The sequence below is a fragment of the Nomia melanderi genome, chromosome 11 (assembly GCF_051020985.1).
Source record: "Nomia melanderi isolate GNS246 chromosome 11, iyNomMela1, whole genome shotgun sequence".
Taxonomy (NCBI): Eukaryota; Metazoa; Arthropoda; class Insecta; order Hymenoptera; family Halictidae; genus Nomia; species Nomia melanderi.
Window position 1 is genome coordinate 406,319 of NC_135009.1, and position 24,632 is coordinate 430,950.

Below are 24,632 nucleotides of genomic sequence, written 5' to 3' on the forward strand. Positions count from 1 at the left end.
GTATTGGAAAAAGAGTGGAAATTCAGATATATTCTATCTATAGTTGCTTTAAGGTATCATTATTTATAACAGAAAAATAATGTGTAATTTGAATTCAAAAGAGTTGATTAATATTTATGCTTGTTGAATTCTCTTTAAAATCTTCACCCCGAGCCTGATACGTTGTATAAGGCAAGGGGTTAGAAAGTCAATTTCATTATTAACTCCTTGCTTTATGATATGAAATTAACTCATTATGAAAATTTCAAACAGAAATTAATAACTATCAAGATTGTTTATTCATAATCAAAGTAGAATATCGTTTCTCCGTCATCAATATTTCTCTTTATAGTAAATATAGATTTACAAAAAATGTAAGTTTCTTTTTTTCTTGTAATTAATCATTAGTTCACAAGTATCTTTAATCAACGAACAAAATTAGAAGGCAAGGGGGTAATTCAAGAGACTATTTGTAAATGCTAATTGAGGGAAATTATTTTGTTCTACTACTCGTTAAAAATAATAGTCAAATATAAGGATTTTCAGAATCGTCAGTTAGTAATTGTAATGCAATTCTCATTAGATCGATAAACCAATTATTATGGCGTGACATCGATTGATACCTCTTAGTTGCGTGGTCAGCAAATGTGTACATTTTATTCGTTATGAACAGAGAAAATGAGCAGAGAAAACAAATTATTGTGTGTATATATCCTCTGATATATAAGATGAAAATCCATAATTCTTTTTTTATGCAGTACGATTGTTACAATGCGACAGTAAAAAAGGAGTTATTTAATAATATAGGAACTATATAATTACGTAAGTGAATATTTGACAAATTCAGATTGTATTAATTCCATAAAACATAGTAATTTCTTGACTTAAGTTATATATTTCTTGCTAATAATAAACGTTCGAAACTTTCCCATGGGTAAAATAATAGAAATTCTACTTTTATTAAAAATGCAATATTCTAAGAATATTTGAGAATTTTTATTTCCATATAAAGTGTGAAATTTATCTTGTATGAAATTTATATTGTATAGTAGGACCCCCTATAATCCGAGAAATACGTTCCACATTATACGGATTTCGCATTATGCGAAACTAAGGGAGAAAAAAGTCAGACTTAAATAAATATATTTTTTTAATATAACCGAAAATGATATATATTTAATTTAAAACAACGGAAATGTAAAATTGTTTCATTTTACAATACTTAAACTTAATTTTAAATTTCACTAACGTCAGATTTTGAATACTGGCTCAGCTTCCTTGTCTATCCATTTTTTTTTAAATTTTAGAATTTATATATTCCTAACATATTCCTAACATATTCCTAACTGCTCACATTATTTCCTTATGAAGAATGTCACAATTTACAATCAGTGTTATGAGAGTACCGTATTATACGTAGTTCCACTGCTTTTAAATTCGAATGTCTGATTTCGCAATTGCATAATTTTAAGTGCAAAGATTCCAATTTAACGGACACTAAATGATAAAATCATATACATAATTATTCCATACATTTTGTAATCTTTTCAAAAATATTGCACAATGTAATTTATACACTTTTAAACATTAAAAATATTATTTGTAAGCGTCGGTGGAATGTGCAAAATTATCGAGAAATAAACTTAGAGCATTTCTAAGACTTCCACAATTTAAAAAGAAACAATTAAATTCATGTATCTCTTTTCATACAGTTTGATATAAAAACACAGTATCAGATGTTATAAATCGAAATTAAATATTTATTCATAGGAATGTTAATTCAATTTTATAAACTTATAATATTTTCGTTCTAGTTTTCATCACGTGTCTGCATGCTAGCCGGTAATGAAAACCTCGTGTTGAATGGATACATGTAGTGATGCTTATATGTATACACTGGCGACAGAAAGTCTGCAACTATTTTCCTTCTTTACACAAACGTATATAATTTAATATACTAAAATGTTCTGTATAAACAATATATTTATTTTTTATTTTCTTTTATAATTCTTCTCTTTGATTTAACATAATTGGGCAGAAAATATATATAATCCTGCTATAAAACTGAAATCGCCGAAACGGACATTTTTCATCAGGATTGAATACTATACAAATAAAATCTCATTGCAATACGTATTAAAATAATAATTCTTTATTTCTTCTGTTACTTTATCTTAATTAATATTGTGTAAATGTTAATGCATTTTCAAAAGAAAATATTTTAATATTTATCATTTTATTTGAAAGTTAGGCATTTATTGTTTGATTTAAATAAGAAAATGAAAATATACTTTTTATAGTGTGTGCAGTTTCTATTTCAAAATTGTTACTTGGTGTTTTATATTATTATTTAAAATAATCGAATATTTGGCAAATATATAATTTATTTTAAAAAACAAAATTATGAAATTGATTTGCACGCAGCTTTATTTTTAAACAAACTTATTTACTATTTCCATCGGAATAATTATTCGTTTTCTACATTTATTCTTTTCATTTCCTACGTAATAATGAGTTAACTAATTGATAGAATGTAATCTATAGCAAATAAGGTTGAAAAATTATAACGTTCATTTTTTCACAGTGAGCGTACATTTATTATATTATAGGCTGCGTGTAAAGCCTACCCCGTCTACAGGCTGCCCATACTTTTTTTTTATCGTACTACTTGCAGACTAATGCTTTACGAAGATCGATTTGTTTGAGTCACAGGTGCGCAACGTCCATGAATACCTGATGCACAAATCTACTAGTATTTGTCAAAGATTTGTCCGTCTGTATTTCGTCAAGTTAGGATCAGTACATATGTGCATTCGACAATAGATACTATGATGTATATAAGTACAGCTGCACACTCTTTATGTACCACATAAGAATGGTGTATATTAGACATGTGTAGCTTCAAATATATTTATTATATGTATAAAAATGTATACAGTCAGCAAAAATTGAAATTTCAGCATTTGTTTGAAACGCCCAATTATATTTCTATTTAAACTTTTGATTATTGCAATTAATCCTTTAGTTTATTGATATACAGTATTATCTAGACTACTAATGATTTGAAATTGTATTGCCTTCTTGTCATACGTATGTAAAACTATGCAAGTAAGATAATTTAAAGAAGTTAAAGGATTTACACTAATTCACAGCAAAATTTCAGAAATTGAAAATTGATAACACTAAATAAATTGTGAAACGTCACAATATTAGGGGTATACTATAGAAAACAAATATTTATGAGTCACTTTCTCTCATCAATAGGAAAGCCTATCTCCAAAGTTTCATTTTGATTAATTACAGACATAGTTGCACATAAATTTGTATACAGTTTCAAAAAACAAAAGACTGTATACAAATTATTTGGGTTGATTTACTCTTCTTAATGGTAGAAAATATGTTTCATGAAATAGGAAATTTAATATTTATATTACTCTCTGGAACTTTTTGACTTTATTTTACCTGAATCGACATTTTTCCACTTATCTTGTTATAAAATAACATCAACAAATAATATTATTAAATTTTGACTTATAAAAGAATATATTTCTTTAACTTAATTTTGAAATCATAAATAACTTGAGCATTATACAAGAATTGACACTCAAATTTGACCATGGATAATATTTTACCGCTTGCGAACTTCGCTTTAATCCAATTATTAAGAAAAGACAATATAAATATCATTATTGGTGTTTATTCAAACTATCAAAAGTAACAATATCATTAACAAAACTTGTCCATTTTCTTTCTGAATTACAACAAACACAATAAAGGTACTCCAATACAATGTATTTTTTATTTGTAATTTAATTTTTATTGAATACATTGCATGTATATTTATGAATTTTAATTCAAAGTGTCATTTTCAATTAATGTATTTTTCTTTCATCGTAGCTTTGAAGGGCTAGTATTCAATTTACAGAATATCAGGACATATAAAATTCTGTGTTCGATCATTTTGAAGTGAAACCAAACACAGTTGACCAAAAGTCGCCTACTTTCGTTAGTCAAACATAATAGGAAGAAAATATATTTTTACTTTTCCATGTATATATATATATATATATCCGTCTATTATTTCTCTGTCTTAACGAAGGGGTACACGTTGAAAAAGCACGAGGCAGTCAATTAAGACTTCCTTCTAGCGACGCGTACGCTCCCTTGAAGACTTGCTTTATCACCTCTAGCGACCGGAAGACCCGTGGCGCGTTCGTTTCTCTGCCGACAACAAAACCTTCTCCGAATGTGAACGCACGAAAAAGCACCAGGTGCCGACCAGTGGAACTTTCTTTTCTCGCAAATAGAAGAGGCAAATTACAAAAAGACTTCAGCTCGTCAGAGGACAGATCCGAGTTTATTGTTTTGGACCAGCGCCAATGTACAAGGTGTCTTGTAACTGGTGGTTCGTCAAGAAGGGGATGATTCTCTATGAAAAAGATATGTCAAACATATTATCATTTGATAAAGTTAATCCCTTAAGTCTATTCGTTAAACAGTTAAAAGTTAACTAGTTAACTATACTCAACGAGTATACACGTTACCTTAAAACTTAAAGTAACAATAACTTTTTCAACAATTACTTATTTATTCTTCCAAATAAACATGTAAATCTTCTTCATTTTACTTTAGTATTTTGTTTTAATATATATTAGATGCATTTGTCTTGTGTTCGACGTTTATACTATTCATTGGTTGATTTGATTACACACCTCACGAAAGATTTTCGAGACCGAATTCCACAGTTAAGTGGTTGACGATATGTTGATGATTCGTGTATGTATTTACTTGGTGGAGTCGGTCGAATATAAGTCAAGCAATCAACAAGTAAGTTGTACTTATGTTACATGAGAAAATAAGCCAGAAGCAAAAAATAAACAATTTTTCGTTTGAGACCCAATTTTCGAAAATATTAAGACTGAAAATTGATCAAACATACATGAACTTGACTGTTTCATAATTAAATACGGGTTGCATAACTATAAATACAATATTATTACAGAATAAAATTAATTTTATTATAGATTAAAATAGCGCAATTTCAGGAATATAATTTTCAAATAGAATTTTTTTATTTGAACCATTGAATTAAAAAAAAAATTGTGCTCAACTTTCAAAATATAGATTTTCTCGGAAATGATGTGTCAAACATAAAAATATTACTCTTTTATATGTATTTTCGAATACAATATTTTTTGATTGATACAACATTCTTAATTGTTCGCATCAGCAAAAAATTGAACACTCAACAATTAATTTTCTCAAGAACAAAGTATCCAATGTAATAAATTGATTTTTTGCTTTCAACTTGTTCTTTCATATAAAATTATTACCTTGCCAATTGAACTATGAGTTTCATGGGTTTCAGGACACCCTGTATTTGACGCGTTGAATCCCGCGAGGCCCAACTTGAAAAGGTACAAGCATCGATTCGGATGAGCCAGGATGAGAAGAGAACGAAGAATAAAATAACCGGACAAACCAATAGGTCGGGAGGGGACAGTGTCGATAGAGAAAAGGACTCGCAATTAGTCACCGAACATAGTGAATCACATGTGCAGACCGACAGCTAGAAAAAACAGAATTTTAGCCGCCCCCTTTTTTCGCTAAGAATACACGAGAGTTCAATACAGTTTATATCATTTGCTACAGAAAAATTTAAGACTTATTTCTTTTCATAAATGAATCCATGAAAATATCTATAAATATGAAGAAATTGTTACAATCGTTCACGACATCATTATATTTCAGAAAAAAAGGAAAATTTTATTTACCGAACTGTAGTGGTAATCAAGATAAATATAAATAATGCAGTTAATTAATTTCTTTATTCATTTCATTTGATTTTGTGTATGTTACGCGACATTGAATTTATCAAAAATAGTCTTTTAGAAACATAATGGAACCATACCATTGAGACGAATTAAATGATTTGCCATACAAGATCATATATTACTATAAAATTGTATGAGTTATGTCATAAATGCGTGAGTTTCTACAAAGTCAAATAAACTTAAATTAGTCATTGATGATTTATCTTTACATTTTCTTAAGTTTCTCAGGCTACGAAATGATCATTAAGCTTAGCTTAATTTTTCGTTTCTTTAATTTTTAAATATCGCGAATTGCTAAGAAAAATGGCAACTTAACTCTTTCGTTTAATTACAGACATTTATCCCATAAAAGAATAACTGACAAATTTCACAGCGATATCCTTCTATACGAAAGTCAGTAAGCACAATGCAGAGGATTGTTGAATTATTCAAATAAACCGGAAGTGTTATAAACATGAGACGCATAAGGAAGGATAAGAAATTCATTCTTTGTTTGAAGCGTATGGCCTAATAGCCGTCAACTAGCGATTTAGAGTTGACTGACTTGCTCATGAATTCATAACAGAATTGAAAACATTTTACAATAATAAATGACTTTACATAACAGGTCAAGGCGTTTGTCTAAATATGATTGTAAAATTTCTCCCACTATTAAAAAAAATTAATATGATTTTGCAACTTCTGCCGCCATTATACTAAACGACTTATATACTAAAACCCTTCGTATTAAACGATACTTCAATTTTGCATGATATAGAAAACACCTTGCACTGGAAGTCAGCGCATGATATTCATTGCTTTAAACTTTCTGTGTGCTGTTTTTGTGATTTACTATTAACACTAGAACTACCATGCTAGTCAATATAACTGGTTTCGGTTTCCTACTTTCGCAATTATTTATATCTTAAAAGCATTCAATATTTGAAATGATTCAACAACAAATATTTTCACTTGAATACTATAACAAATGTATGCAGAAACTGAAACTAATCTATTGTTACAATTTTTATACAAATCACATATCAATTATATTAAATGTCCGATAATTCTAATATTAAGTACATTCGGCGTTCAAACGATAGATTCAAACATACACAATTTTTACGGCATTTTGATATAGTTACTATGTACATATTTTAGGTCAGGTATGTAGATATATAAAGTAACAAGACACACTTCATAAAAGATTATTTATTAATATAATAAAATTGTGATATTCTTACAAGGCATAAGCTTACTCGTACAAATGTAATAAGTTTATGCAATAAGTGTCATTTTCTGTTGCTTCGGTGAGTAACGAGATGTTGGTACCGTTATGCAAAGTCTAGAGTTCTTCTTATACAATGACCGATGAAATGACATGTACAGGTGGGTATAAAGTAATTCTCTACGAAAGAATTTGAACAAAATATTATCTTACGAGAATTTCATTTTGAAACTTATTTCACCATTCAGTCTGCGAAAATATAATTTGCACGAAGCATTTCCATTTTAAGAGGTAAAGAGAACATGCTACGTGTATTCACAATATTGTTTTATCTTGTATCTATGTTTAAAAAATAATGTTCTCTTTAAATCATTATCAACCCCTTGCCATGTGATTTATTTCTCAACTATAATAGATACTTATATAATAATAATTATTATTAATAATTTATTAGAGAAGAGAGAAGAATTCCAGGTTTATTCTACATCTACGTTTGCCGTAAAGCATAATAATTGATAAAAGGAAAACAACATATAATATGAACTAAAAAGAATCGAGTGATATCTATGTTTGTCAAATTCTGTTTGAAATCTTCACCACGAGTCCGACACGGTATTATAAGGCAAGGGGTTAATACGGTTGAACCTTTACAAGAAAAATCGCAAGACAAAGCAAAAGACTTTAGAGTTATCAACTGTTCAATTAAAAGAGTTTTAACAACTGATAATTCGACTTATAGAGATTTTGCAATGTTTTTGACTTGCGTGTAGATGTGAATTTTGATTTGCGGAGATTGGCCTAATTCTAAATTTGAGTTATAGAATTTGACCTAACAATACATTTGAGTTGTAGCTATAAAATATACATCAAATGCGATGCAAATAATTTGAGTTGAAGAGTTTTTGTATCTAGAGTTGTAAAGATACAGCGGAGCAAAAGAAAAAGAAGAAACCTTACGAGTTACACAGATTTTCCAGTTACAGGAGTTCCAGTTATGAAAGCTGGATTATATTTCGTAAATAACTTTACTCGCAAAGCTTTTATATTTCGAAATACGAAGAAACTTTACGAATTACAGAGTCATCGAGGTTTGACTGTATATTGAGTTATTTTCTCTCCTCTTACATTAACCTGTTAACTGTGAAATTTAGTTTGAAAAATCTCTCATTGCGCGCCCAATGAAGTCTATCAATAAAGTGTATACTCGTCAAAGGCAGAGGGAATGCACCTATAAGGTATTCTAACGACAAACTAAAACAAAACAACGAAGAATTACATGTTCATCTGAAAATCTAAATAATTCATCGTTGAAGAAATTAGTACGATTTTGCGTTTTAAGATGACGTGTATACTCGTCGAAAGCAGTTAACTGGTTAAGAATAAAAGTCAGCTCGTAAGCGAGTCCGACTCTGCACATAGCCCTGTCCTTTTGTCAAGCAGCGCGTAAATGAACGCACACCAGCTCTGTCCCGTGTTTCCCTATTTGCGCCTATGAGGATGCGCGGCCGCGTGCGCTTATTCGTATTCCGCAGAGGGACACGCGTATATTTACATAGGCGATTCATCCAGCGGCTCGACCACATATGCGTTCGTTCCTTCCACGTTGTACGTGCAGGAGCGAAGCCACGCGTGTACTCGCGCGTACACGCGCGCGGGCACGCACGCACGCACACGCGTAGACCGCGTACCAGTCAAGACACCGGTACTATTTTTGAGTACGGCAAAGAGAGAAGCACAATGAACTTCCTTCATAATTTCGGGTCATCACGGCGGATTAGAATTTTCATTGCTGACTCGTTACACGGAAAAATAACGCGGATAACGTTCTACCTGAGGAAACTTCACGCGGTACGGACGGGTGACGAGATGTCTCGAGTTTCATACGTAGTTTTAATGTGCACCGTTCTTCGACTAACATACATTTTGAAAATGAAAATATTCTTAAAATATTTAATTAATATTTAATTATATGCTTCAAATATTCTGAAAATAGTTTTTAAATATTTGATGAACTAGGTACTTACGTTAATTAAAGACTGGTTTTTTAACTATGGACAAGTAACTTAAAACTATTGGAAATAGAGAAGCAGATACATTGGTAATTATAGAATGGAGAGCAACAAAATATTTGAAAATATGTTATTCCCAATTAATTATTCATTTAGCGGTAGTCTAAATTCTAGTTTTGCAGTTCATGATAGAAATTACCTAATATTTAGATGCTCATTTGTAAAATGTAATGATGCAAAAGCGTAACAAATCCCGAAGGTTTAATTTTTATATTAAGTTATATATATAATATAATATAATATAATATAATATAATATAATGGTAGTTTTAGTATTGTGTACATGATGGTTATGATTTCTTTGAAATTACGTGAACACATAATTTTTCTATTACACTCATTTTAAGTATGTTTCTTTTATAAAAATATGTAGGTACTTGTTCATGGCTGAAATATTTCCTTAATCTATTTCGCTTTGTTTTAAAGTAATTTATTTGAAAATAAATTATCTTCATATTGTACGTATATTATGCATAAAAATTAATTTTCTTCTTTATAGTGGCCCAAGAAAAATTTGTTACTTTGTAGGGCATATAGTTACTGCATTTCTATCTACTTAATGAATGAAATTAATATTATTTCACAGTTTCTTGTAAATAATCTGTTACTCTACAGAGTTCTTAATTATTTAATAGATTTTTCATATTGTAACAGTTACAGATTGGTACATAAAGACTTTTCCAGTTACGTTAAAAAACTATTTATATACCTCAAATAAAAATAAGTAAATATACTTCAAACAATATATCACTTACACAATAATGAATAGTATCATTATTCATGATAATAATGTAAATTTTAAGTAAAACTATTTGAATGTAATAAAATAAAATTTAAACAGATAATGCTTGGTAAGAAAAGGATGAAAAGCATATTTTCTTTACACATTAGTTTAGAATTAGAATCCGTCTCATAATTAGACTTATGGAACGGTGAAACCATTTCATGTAGGTTGAAAGCAAATGGAACTGTTTAAGTACTTAAACGCTATTTTATGTATATGCAGTATTCGATACAGTCCAACCACTTTCCCTGTTTTAATACCAATTTTATAGGAAATTGTACACACGGAATTATCATTCCATTGTTAATGAAATGTTGAAATAATCCTGAGATATGATTTACAGACAAAACTAATCTGAAATAAGGGTTTTACGTAACTATATAGCATTACAAAAGTCACCATATTGCACAGAAGAATCGAGTATCCTACTGAATTTACATTCTAGGATTTCAATTTATGTATATATTGTATTTAATATTTTTTTACATATCAACTATTTTGTATTCTCATGATTTTTATGTAGAAATGACAACAATATTCGAAAGGTCTTTAAATGGTTTAATGTTATTATAAATGTTATTCAAAACCTAAAGTCCTTAAAAATTCCAATTTAAAATTTAATTTTATAAACTATGATTCACATAAATAAAAATAAAAATATCTTAATGATTTATCCCTACAAATATCTACAACACAATATGGTAAATAACTAATAATTTGTAATGTATTATTAACGTATAAATATATAATTAAATTATTTCATAAAACTCCAAATTTATTAAATTACATTTAGCCTAGTGATTGAATTATAAACGTAATCATCTATAGAGGCAATTAAAATATTTAATACTACCGATAATGTTTGATACATATGTAACTTGTAGAACTGTTTCATTTGAAATAATATTCTGAAGATTTTAGTAAATTGTGAAAATCGTAAGAGCGTAGAATGACATTTATCGCTCCATAAAACAAGTTTTATCTGCCTGTTTTCGTTTCACAATGATTGATACCTTCACTTTGCAATTTACGCAACGAAATTACCCTGTTTTATTCTTTGTTTGCTGATCAATTTAAACTTGTGTCGAGTTGCAAGTGTGAAGTCTATTTATTGCCCACCTGAACATACATTGCAATGGTAACTGATTTTAAATGTACAAGTTGAATGCACTTTCAACAGAAAATTATGTGCTGTAATAGATCATGAAATAGTTAAAGCATATCAGTTTTTCTAAATAATTGATTTCATATTCTACATAGCTTTATAGTTGTCATTTATATTTATTAACGTATAATATGACCACGCAAAGTGAAAAACAAGAAACAAAAATTTATATGAATATATAAAAACAAACTTATGCGTATCAAACCGAATATTTAATATGATTAACACGAAATCCTTACAAAAATTGTAACAATAGTTTTTTTTGGTTTCTTCATATACTTATTACAGTATTCAAAGGAAGCTATTTATTTTTCAAATCATTTCGGACATTTAACACATTTAAGATATTAATAATTAGGAAATAATGAAACTGCAATACGAAATTTTCAGGAGTGTGGTAGTTCTAGTGTTAATGGTTTGACGAATAGCTACAAATAATTGGACTATAACGGAATGATTACCACAGAAATTCGAAGTGCATTACAAATTACACGCCAAGCGGGGTTCAAGTAATATCAACTACCGATCCGAGTTTCCGGAGATCGTGAGGCAGTGCCAAAGATTAAAATACACTGCGCCATTCAGACGCTTCGGCCTGTAATAAAGTTAATGTGTGCAAAGAATTGCTCGTTTGGTCGCCGATTTGAAACCTTTCGAGATACGTGGGCGCGTGACACCAACGTACTGCTTTATCCCGTGGGACTCGCACTATCCCAGAAACATTGTCCTGATTCTAGCGTGTCAAAACCGCCATTACAAAACAGGGAAAGTTGGGAAAGTCTGAAATGTGTAGCAATCAAGACATTCTTTTTTCTAAATTGTCTACTAAATGTCACAAGAGAATGTTATGCATTTAGAAAAAAGCAACACCACCATAATTGGGTGTACATAATCAATAGAAAAATACTATTAAATTATTTAATAATTAAGTATTTTCAGAATAATTATTAAATTATTTTATTTAATTATTGATTGGGACTTATAGAAATTGAAAGTGGAAAAACTGTAAGATGAGTGCAAAATTTAAAGTACTGTAACTGCAATATATTATAATACACAAGATAGTATTTCTACTCGTATCTATAAGTAAGACTTTGCAAAAATACATTGTATATTGTTTAAAAAATCTTTTCCAAATTTCAGGCTTTGTATAACATTTATAACAATACGAAATTGGTTAAAGGTTTTTCAAACATAATCTTCGTTTCTACTTCAAGATTATAGAAATTCTTAATAGTTCACGCGTTGAAAATGTTAAATTACATAAATGGAACCTGATGTTGTAAATTTATCAGTTCGTTCAGTGCTACTTGCTAATGTTGATTTTTATAATACCAGTTTCGTGGATCGAACATTTTTATTCCAACTTAGGTTTGACTCCAAACGATCTCATACGATTATTCCAAGATTTCATTAACGAAGGAATGGTAGGAATGTGATGCGCAAATGGAGGAATTTGTATACAGTATTGTAATTCCCCCTCTGCGACTCCTATAAAATTAGTAGTAAAACGAAGAAAGTGAATGGACTGTTTGAAATGCTATATAGGAAATAAACTTGAATGACAATACTTAAACGGAACCACTTGCAATTGACCCAGAAAAGGGAGGTAGTTCTGTCGATGTAAGAGAGACATCGATTCCAAACGAATACATAATGAAATGGCATTTGTTATATCTTCCAGGAAAGGAAATATCTATTAGAATTTTATTTTATTACGTTCATATCTTTTTATTAAATATAGCATTAACTACTGATGCTATAATACATTATACAATAGTATGTAAGCGTAAGTAACGTATAAGTGAAAGATACATTTATCGAAAACTTCTAGTTTTCCTGTCAAAAGTTCTCATTGTTTCAAAGACTTTTAGAATATTTCTGTATTTTCGTGCATAAAATATATTTAATACTACTTTTATCTTATATCTAAATGTTTTTAAAGGTACATTTAATAACGAAAAGTTTTATAATAGGAATGATACTGTCTACTATTGAGATATTTATTACTACATGCGAGAAAGATGAAAACGAGATCCAAATGGAACCTTATTAAATAAATGAAATATGTCAGTTCTAAACGATAAGAATCATAAAACACGATGGAATTTATAATTCAAGAATATTAAATTTTTGTGTTCTCTGTTTAATTATTATATTTAAGATATTTCTTATATGAACCAATATAATAACATTGCGTCAAGCACGTGAGAAATGTTACCATTGAAAACGGAATCGCGCTCAAATCGCCCTCATTAACTTCCGGAAAATCCGGTATACCCTTTCACAGATCGATCAATAGGTGTAGCTCGATGATCAGTGCAATACCTCCACGAACGCTCGACGAAACCACGAGCCAGTCGTATAGGCACTCATACCTGCACGCGCCTCGTCGCGAAACGCTCGTACCTGTATGACGTTGCGGGTTGAATCGGCCTTGATGTCGTCGCTCGATTCGCAGACGGACCTCGGTGCCCTAATGCACGCCATGACGTCCAGAGGCCCGGCAGCCGTTAACGTCATCCAAATCGCATCAATTCAAGCACAACACCGGCAGCCTCTCGCAGCGGAATCACTAATTATCGCATCCAATCGAGTCCGGAACACAATCCGGGCAGAAGCTCGCGGAAACGCGGCCGTAATTACACTTAACATTCGTCATCCACCGCGCGGATCCCGGCCGCGCGTCGAAGCTCTCGCGGGCCACGATTTATCGAGGATTAACGGGATGTACGCGGCGATTCGCTAACGGAATGACTAATTCACGGCGCGACGGCTCGAATTCGCCTATAATCGCCGGCGAAACAGTTACCGGATTCAATCCTCCAGTCCGGGGAGCTAATAAGACGCGATTACACTTTAATCTCGCCAGCTCCAGCGATCATCCTTTCGGACACTCGGACCCCCTCGTTTCGAGAGCGTATTGAATTCCATTTAATTGATTCTCGATATCGAGTAATTATCTGTACGTACTCCTCGACGAGGCCGCAGAAATTAGAGACCTTTCGTTCGAAGCATGCGTCCAGCTCCAAGGATAATTCGAAAGTGCCTGGCCACCGAACCGAAAACTACAAAAACCTCGGCTGAACCGCGATCAACGATCGAGCGATCGATCGGTCGCGTTCCCGGCTTTATTATTGGATCGATCTTGTTATCCACGATGCACGTGTTCCCCGCAGGACGTGTCGTCACGTTCCTTTCAGCTCGGAGTACTCGGAAGCGCGGCGGCGGTGCATCAGACGTGCAACATGCAACAATGGGAACGAGTTTCGTCTAGCGTTGACATTCGGAGAAACGCTCTTGATATGTTCTCACAGTCGTCTTTCTTAGAGAAAGGGAAAGGAGCACAATTGAAGACCTATATTAGCTGGAAACGATTGCTTCGGTTTCTTTTAACGTTATTTCTGAAATAAATCATTGTAGAGTAAAACCACTTGATCAAATTCAAATCGAGTAACAATGAAACACTGCGCTGTCGTAAAATCTTCTTTATCCACAGGCTTGAATGTTTGGATGATTGTCAGACTTCCTCATTGTCGTCTTATTACTAGACATTTCACGCATTCGCGGTGTTCGCAATGTTCAAACACGATTGTCCAAAATTTTCTTTCAAACTTGGACTGGATTGTTAAACTTACAGCACTAGAGGTTGAACGAACGTTTTCTTTCAGATCGAACTCCTGGAATCTTCAATACGACAAATTTCAAGAAACCAGCTCATAAATAAATTCACATAAAGACCCGTAATCCACTGATCAACGTCAAAGCGATTCGATCGAAGAACCCATCCGATCATTACGTCGATAACGAACCGAGGTGCGTCAACGCGATGAAACAAGAACAATTCGCCGGACTTCTATTTAGCCGGCGTAACTCAGAACAAGAAGAAGTCGGAGTGGAAGAGCAATTTGCGCACTATTTTAAGAAGATCGTGCGGGGACTTAGTCCGAGATCTTCCACTCGATATTATCCAATTATTCAATCCTCGAACTACGATCTACCCATCTTTTCCGTTGGCAACAATATCGGTCGATCGATCGAGGAATCGGCGGCAGGCCGGTCGATCCTCAGCCGCGAACTTTCTTATATACTCTTAGATATTTCGTCCTGTCCGTTCCACTATCACAGTTCGGCTCCGATCAGTTCGTTAACGCAATTTGCTCGATTTATTCAATTGATCGATCGAACGTTCCGTCGGTCCCGTTTGTCGGGCGACAATGGGCCGCGAATGGGAGATAACGACCCGGAATAGGCTGTCAGTCCGGGCCCGTTCGAAGACGCTGCAAAGGCACCGTCGCGACCGCGGCCACGCACGTGGAGGCGCATCGCAAAGGGCGGCGCGCACGAAACACGCTGACGAAACTCTTATTGCCGAAACAGCGCGTCTCGACGGCGCGACGCACCGGACGTAACTGAATACAAGCGTCGCGCACACACTTCGCCGTTGCGTACGCGTCCCCGCGCTCTTTCTCCTTTCATCGTCCTCTTTCACACCCTCTTTCCGTCCCGCCTTTCTTTCTCTTTTTCGATCCTCTATCTCTCGTTGCGCGCCGTCCTATTTTTTTCCCTCTTTTCACCACGAAATCTCCAATGGTAGTTTCGGTCTCCCTTTGTCCCCGGGACCGCGTTATTCAGTTTTTCTGACCGATTGTTGGCGTCCCTGACTTTTTTCTTCTAAGAGGAGTACGAAGGTAAAGGGCGGAGGAGAGCGCAGAGTCTGGCAAGGTAGGCGTGTTTAATTGTTTCGTTTCTAGGGGAAATGTTGTTTAAACCTCCAACGATGGATGTCTTTCACGACTTCGTGAGCATATTTTGGGCTACGTAAGTTGTTATTCATTTTAGCAGGTACCTTTGTAAACGTAGTTCTATGAGACTGTTGATCTTGTTATTTGGTTTCATATAGTTAATTAAGAATGCAAGTTAGATAAGTAGGTAAAATACGAAATGAAGTTTTTAAAGTCTGGGTCAAAGTAGACCCGAGCTGTTCGAAGGATTTGGGAATTGTGTTTAGATCTTGTTTTGAATAATGTTTAATAATTATCTTGTGGTTTTAGTATTAGTACTTGTTAATGATTTTTAATTTATTAATTTATGACTTATCATTTTAGTAATTAGGTGTATATGAAAACCAAGGAATTATTAAGGCAGTTATGACTTGTCGCAAATATAAAATAATTGTTCCAATATTGTAACTTTAGTGTTGATAATCTTAATACCACTTCTCATGCTGAATTCGAATTTGTAATCCCCGTATCTCCATCACCCACAGTTTTCGAGAGAATCAATTCCGATAAAATACTCAGTTCCGTTGTATTTGAGAGTGAAAAATAGTTGCGCGACACATAAGTTACCGATAGTGATGCTCAACGTCAACGCGTGTCACTCGTGATGCGCAGTGCTGTCACAGCTAGCCGGTTTATACGTGTTGACATTGAGCATCACTGTCGGTACCTTATGTTTCGCGTAACTATTTTTCACTCTCAATTGAAAACGAAACGTGTTACGGAACTATTTTCAACGGATTTCGCAAGGTGGACGTTTCCTTTACTACATGCTGAAATTAGACTTTTCCTAGACGCTTAGTTTTTAAGATAAATTGAAAAATATCCACAAAAATCGGTGCGTTTCGGGTGACGTTTTGCTTCTCAGTATTGTTTAAATATATTTAAATATTTGTAATGTCAATAAAACTTACATCATTGTCTTCACGAAGATCTACAGAATAATGCTGTGTAAGAAAAGTTTGATAAATGATTAGAATTGATACACGACAAATGTTCAAAGTTGAAAAATCGAGTTTTTTTCCAAAACTGATTTTCTTAAAAACTGTGGGTGATGGAGAAAAACGGATTGTATATTCGAATTCAGGTATGAGAAATACTATTAAGATCATCCATTAAACCTTCTGCAACAAAAAAGAAAGTTAAATTTTGTAGATCAGTGTACTTAATTCGACATAAAGTATCTATTTTGTGTATACCTTTAAATACTTTATTTTTAACAACACTTTCTTTATACTATTTGTATTGTAGACAAAAACATTTTTTACAATAAATATATACCATGTCAATAAAAAGTGGTAATAAATAATAGTTTAATAAAAAACAATTGCCACAATATGATGTACGAATAAATTTATTAAATTTATTAAACCATTTGCAAAAATATATAAGTTATTATGAAATAATTAAAACTATTTGTTTTTGCTTAAACTCTCAAATAAATATAGAGATATGTGGCTTTTTTTAATCTAACAGGAAAGAAAAGAGGACTGAAAATTTGATTTCAAAAGAAATCTCAATTATTAAAATGACGAATTAGTATTAATGAATACAGTGAGATATTAGTTGGCATTTAAAAAAGAAATAAGAAGATACATAAAAGGTAGAATTGTACACAAGAGAAATGGTAAATATATAGAAACAATGTATGTTTATATTAGGTTTAATGAAAAACATTAAAATCGTATGATAAGGTAGCATAACTAGGATTATTTTTTAATTATAGTTATTATACTCTTATTATTCAAGAAACTTCTACTAATTACAAAAATATCAAATTACTGTCGTTACACCTATTAGAAATGTTAATGTATAATGTTAATCCTTATTAATAAAGTAACAACTTCACTGTTAGCCATTGTGCACTGATTCTATGATTGCATTCAATTGTTTTGTGAACTCCTTCCTCTTTAATTAACTGTTAAGAATATAAAATTTAATCTCTGCTCAATTAAAAACCAACATTGTTATCTCACGAACCTAATGTATATATTTATTTTAAGGAACATTCTCCAAAATGAAAAAACCTTTCCCCTTTTGTACACTCTCAATAATAACTAAATTAACAAAAAAAAATAACAGTCAATTTTAAAAAACAGAGATCTATTATAACTATATTTTCAAAGAAAGGATAATTTTCCCTTTTCATGAGAATCTAGTTACATAAACAAAAACAAAGTTTTATGAATAATATATTAAATTCTATATAGTTAAAAGGAATGAAATTCGAAAGTGTTTCTCTTTTCCATTTTTCTGTAGCAGAAGGAGAATATAAGTTTACATCTGTAGTGTATGTATGTGTTGCAAACAAACGAAGGAGGCTGTAATTTACTTTGTCTTAATAGGCAATGAGTCAATTGTTTCTTTTACGTAGATAAGGCGTTCTCAAAATGACACAAAAACATTGTCAAGTATACTTGCAACATAAAATGAAATATCACGTTAAATATACATTATGTCGTTCCTCGTTTCACTGATGCAGCCAGTTTAAATTGTAGCATACATTATTCATTATGCAACTTGTAGCTTAGCATAAAAAATTATTTCTCGTGCTGGTTGCACAAAACGAACGACGATATAAATATTCATAAGAGATCTCGTCATTTAAAATGCGTCATACAAGATAGTGTATAATATGATGGTGGGACTTTTTTGGCTGCTATTGCTTTTCGAATGTCCCTGAAATTCGATTGGTAGATTTTGATATTATATTACGCATTTGAATCTGTAAATTATTCTAATAATGTTTTCATTAATATAACATTATAATTGCTATTATAATATTTTATATAATGTTTGTTATATATTTTGTATATTATTTAATTATACCTTGTTAGTTCTAGTGTTTAACTTTCTTCACAATTAGTCATATACATTTTACGATTTTACAATTTGTCATTTTTAATTTTTACTTTTTCTACCACTTCGTATTTAAGATTTATCTGATTATAAGTCACCGGTATTTTTCTAAAATTATTTTGTACATTTTTGTATTAGAATCTTTAAAAAATATATTACCTTTCCGTTATTTTTACATTTGTATTCTGAAACCGTCAAAAAAGAACTAAATATTCTATTTATCATAAGTATGTATTTTAATGTTTTCGAAAGTGTTTCCAATTGTTTTAGTGTGTATAGATAGTGTAAAATAACGTTTAAATGTTTGATTTTTAAAACATTTGATTCTCCCTAAATTGTTAAAAAATTGGTTGATTATTGCAAAAAATATAAACATTGTAATCATGTTATTCATTACACAAAAATACTTTTAGTTTTGACTATTTGAATTTATCCTTGTAAATGCATTAATAGTAACAAATAAACTCAATCAATAATAATGCTATATAAAAATAAAAAGAATGTTTTTTCTCACTTTCTTACTGATATATTAATATCTTTATTGATATTGAATTAAACTATTTTCAAACGAATTGATTTAAAATGCAGTCAATCAATACCATCAATTAGTTTTAATTTTTTTTAATAATAGGGTAACATTGTGCACAAAAATATTCACATTACGGAAAATGTTATATTGCTTTTAAAAATCTCTTCATTGAAAGATGTGATTCTCCCATTAAATTAGGTAAACAGCAGCATTGTGAAAGAAAGATATCAAATACAAGGATCCTAATACGAATGACAATAGAAATGAAATTTAACTTTTCATACTGTTCACGATTCTACTAAAATTCGTAGTTGTAACGTATACAACCCAATGATTAAAAAATGAAGCTGAAACCGAGGAAAATAAAATTTGAAATCAAATGTAAATGTTAAGAAGATCGGGAAACTGATCGAAATAATCGCATGAAATTGGAGGTTGCGAAGGTTCAGGGGAACAGAAAGAGGACATAATAAAAATTGCTGCGGGTTCCGGCGTCTTCCAAGAAGATAATATCTTTTCTGTTCGGGCGAAAATAACGCGACGTGGCCGAGGGATGAAAATAGGAACGAAAGTGGCTAGAGAGAAAAAGGGAGAAGAGAGGATCTTGAGACGAGAACTCGATTATGAGTCGTTTTAATTCAGCTTAACTGGAGACGGAGGCACAATGAGTAAACGGTGGTGCGCGATCCTTCTTCGGTGAATTAAGAGAATCTAGGGAAGACTATAAATTCATCAATAAACGATTTTAGATTGCCAATTAGTTTGCCTCGTAATGAAGCTATCTAACCTAACTGTATTTTCTGACGCTTTCGTTACGGTACTGGTTGTATTACTTTTGCTTGTATTTCATCCTTCATGCTCGCTTTTGTGAACATTTTGTTAACTGTTGTTTGTTCAAAGTAACTTGCAACTAAACAATATAAAGTGTGTAATTTCTAAAATATTTATAAGGAAATCATGTTATTAAAATTATTAATAGGGCAATTAGTATATCCATATCTTAATTATTCGAATAGAATAATTAACTTCTTTTATTCTGAGTAAACGATTCTAATTTAAATTTAAGTGTTAATTAAATTTCATTTCAAAGCAGAAGACTGTTAGTTAAAAAATATTTTGTATTTTATTATAAATTTTCCAAAGTTTAATTATAACTGTTTTTTCCCTGTATTTACTTATTCAATTTATTTTAAATGGCAAACATCTCACAATTAAATTCTCAATTAAATAATGAACCTATTTTTACAACATCAGTAAAACTGTTTCATACATAAAAATTCATTTATTTAATTTCTTTTTCTATCTTCCACAAATGAAACAATTAATTCCCTATTTGTCAAACTCTGCCATTTATTGTTAGCGTTAAACTGTCTGATACAATTAAATTCAAATAATTCGTACTAACGTTAACAAATACCATTGAGAATATTATATTAATTACGTTTATTGAACTTGTTAATGCACCGGTTTATATCTTCACAAATTAACGTTAATTCCAATTTTACGTAAAGTAAGTATCGATTCCCATAATATTCAGAAATGTTTCCATAATAATATTACTCATGTAATAGGAATGTGTTCGCGAAGCTGATTATTAACACATATTGCATACTTGTAATAAATATCAAAAATAGTATAATCTGTAATGCTGTATTTTATGTCTAATAAACTATTAGTAATAATTGATCATTTATAATTTTAACTTTTAACTTTGCATGTATTTAATGTTCTACAATCTCGAAATGCGCGTTAATTAGTTTCCGTAATAAATCCTCCTATTTACATAATTCCGTATTTGTAATTACACTGCACATACTTGAACTAAATAATTCGCGTTTTCACACAATAGCCAAACAAATCAAATTAATTCCGCTATTACCATCAATTAGAAGTTTACGGACGTACTTCTTTCAATATACATACACATGCCTATATAGTTGATAAAATACAGGTGTATTTGATAAAATAGTGATTTCACATAAAATGAAATTAAGTAAAAAGTATACACGTGAATATACTTTTACGAGCTCCTTTTAAAAAAGCTTATTTAAATACTGAAACATGCATTTTAATTCACATCTATTTTAGTCCCTGCGATGAAATACTTTTATTAGTATTATCTTTTTAATCTCTCGGCTTTCAGGTTTTTCATATCTATTATATTAATTGTTCCCAAAACAAACTGTGCTACAAAATCCTTATTGTGTATACTTATACTTTTATTTATATTTCTTTAATATTATACAAATGTATTATGATACACTGCATCTCAGTGTTAGAATGAATGACGTATTAATGTTGTTTCAATGTCACTTTCACAGCGTTCGTACAGTGTCTAATTTTCATTTCCGAACCAGTGAAAGCCATTAAATGCAAATAAGCGGTCGCTTGTCCTGTTGGCGTCGGATTCGAAAAAGAGGAGGACCATCCACATGAAGAGAATTTCGTGCGTGGACAATGACAGCCGTGAGGGTGACCATGAGCATTCTTGACAGGTGCTGGACTATCGATTGCTATTCCGAACGATTCACATAGTAGCACCATCATTAATTGTAATGCTGACTATGGAGGTGCCTTTTAACGCGCCTGTACTCACATAGCTGTACCAACTTGCACGATGAGCCAAGTCGAATACCGATCAAAGATACTTACAAATTTTTTTAGGCTCTACCAACGATCTGTCGTACATTCCTGTTTTCATTTAACACTAGAACTACCAGGCAGATCAAAATTACCCACTGATGATTTCTTCTTTTTGCAATTACTGAAAACATAATACGATTAACTCAAAGAAATTGACTCAGCAATACGCAAACAGAATTGAGATTTCTATTCGTTTACAATAGATACACTCTTATTGTTAGAGTTTTTATAGAAAAACCTCAAAAAGTCAATAGGATTGTTCGGTAGTTTTAGTGTTAACATGACAAGTTTCTAAAGAAGTTTACAATATAACACTTCGCTAATCTGGTAATAGATCATTTTAATACTAGAACTACTAGGTATTTAATATGATTAATAGCAATAATTTAATACGTACTTCTAACAAAAATATTAAAATTAAAACAAGCCATTTGAACTACTGGTTATAATACTATTAAACTTGCTTTCGTGTATTCAATGTACTAATGATAAGAACACTTTAACTTTTATGAAATGAACAAAACATAAGATAATATATTTCTTCTTTGTTTATCTGTGAATATTTTAAAACTTACTCATTAACAAACATATATATGCATATTATATATATATTATAATAAATGCAGATGCAATAGTAAAGTATAAAATAATTTCTTGATTTTTGGTATTATTTTGTGCTTATACAATATCTATAAGTATTCTTAATAATAAATAAATTCTTTATACAAATTATGTCATGTCTCTGTTTTGCTTTTTCAAATTAATAATATTTCTTTACTGCAATGTTCCTGGAGTGATAAAAGTTAAGTCTACAGTTTTGAGAAAATCAACATACCATTCAATTTACATTGTTTACTGATTCTGCTTATTGAAATCACGAATTTATTCGTGTATATAGTGTATCAGTAAACATTTGCAGTCATTTTCCTTAACACAGAATCTCATAGAAATCATTTTTATATACTACCAATCTATCTTTTCCTTCTGTTATGATGTATTATGATAGTTGAAAAATTATACTTTACACAATTTAAATACTATCTATATAGAAGCAAGGTATTCAAACGAAACCTTAAGAGGTCACTGTAGTATGATAGACAAGGAATGAGACAATTTTTGGAAGCTTCTTTAATCAAAAATAAAATAATTCTGTTAAAAAAAATTGATTAACTAACAGTGCAACTGAAAAAGAACAGTTGAGTAAAAGTTACTTAAAAAATATTATTCCAAGTAAATAACAGTAATACTTTCATGCATCACATTAACGATCCAACAAGTTCCATATTTACTTCGTAATAAAATATATAATTTTTATTTATTAATAAAATTAAAATTGTCATATCGAGATTACTTCTTTAAGTCCACAATTAAGAACAAATAAAAACGGCTATGAAAGTCGAATCTTTTACTACAAATCTTGTACCAGTGCATGTGAATAGATATATTGCAATCAATGGAAGTTACATTAAAGGTAACATTATACATTCAAACAAATAAATGTACGATTCATATTTTATGTAAGATACGAATCTCCGATATAACAGTAATACTATATGAAAATGAAAGAAAATTCGATTCTGTAGGCCAATAAACTAATTTAACTCCCAACATAAACCAGTTGCAACAGATAAAATAAAAAAGTCAGCAATGAGCTCGGAGTTTAGAAAACAAACAAACAAACATTTCGTTAAAAAAACCAAATGCATCAAGTAGCAAGTTATTTTTCCGTCAAAGGTCAGCTGAATTTCATCCGGAAGAGATAATAAGTTTAGTGGGTATATCGAAGCCGAGGTTAAAGTGGCAATTTGCGTTTCGCCGTGCCATCGGCCGCTTTATCCGCGCGGATTCATTCTCCCCTGGTTTGAAGCAATTCAACCGGAATTTCCGCAGAGTTTCCACTTTGAAACGTCAGGCGTTGGCGATACAAACAAATTCTGCTGCGCGAGCGGTCGGATTGGAGCGCGCACGAAATCGGGAATCACTTAGTAGCGTCGAGAATCACGGGCTGGCAAACGAGGTCGTTAATTTATAATTAATATTCAGTTAATATTCAGTGGTTCCGTGATCGATGAATTCCTGGGGAGTGTTTGTTTCTGTTGCAAATTTGGGGTAAACGGTTATGAAAAGATGCCACCCTTCGATCTTGATTATTTTTAACCATTTTGTCGAAGCAATCACTCTCAAACGTGTTGTAATGATTTTACTTGATGGTCGTTGTTTATTAATACGTTACCAGCGTTTATTTCAGTGCCGATATTGTCAATTATAATATTCTATTCGATCTAACAAACCTTCTGCACAAAATATTGAAAAAATGAAACTAAAATGAGTGATTCAGTTCTTAAGTATAATGCCGTATCTTACGATTTTAAATAACAATATTTGTAGAGTTTATTTCATTTTCTGTACGTAAAATATAGGATTGCGACTGTTGTAAATATGTGACGTCGATAACGAACTTGTTAAACAGTTATTATAGAATTATGTAGAATTCATTTTTATATAATATTTCTCATAGAATTTACTTTATAATAATTTATAATTATTTCATAAATTATTGTAATTAATTAAATTGTAATTTATTAAATTATTAATAATTATGGAATTGATAATCAATAAGCTCATAATCGAAAAGTCTATGGGTACAGAAATTGATATAAATTAAAACCGATGTACCCACAACAATGACAGGAATTTTTTTGGTTCTCATTACTGTTTCAGTCAGAACCAATGTAACAACAGTTCAATACTTTGAACATGCCACGAGAATTTGGATGACATAG

General features: G+C 31.2%; 1 protein-coding gene across 6 annotated transcripts in view; it reads right to left on the minus strand.

Moving 5' to 3' along the window:
- sick (sickie) overlaps positions 1–24,632 on the minus strand; it is a 520,404-nt gene that overhangs the window by 371,535 nt on the left and 124,237 nt on the right. For 2 of the 6 annotated variants that reach the window (XR_012999731.1, XM_031978461.2), the window contains exon 1: positions 13,447–13,567. The exons of 3 other annotated variants lie outside the window; for them this stretch is intronic. Coding sequence is in view for 2 of the 3 variants with exons in the window: in XM_031978461.2 (XP_031834321.2) it covers positions 13,447–13,560 (114 nt within the window). In the remaining variant the exon portion in view is untranslated. Of the gene's footprint in view, positions 1–13,446; positions 13,568–24,632 lie in introns of those variants that run through there. One more of the 6 variants, XM_031978462.2, reaches the window with a different exon arrangement.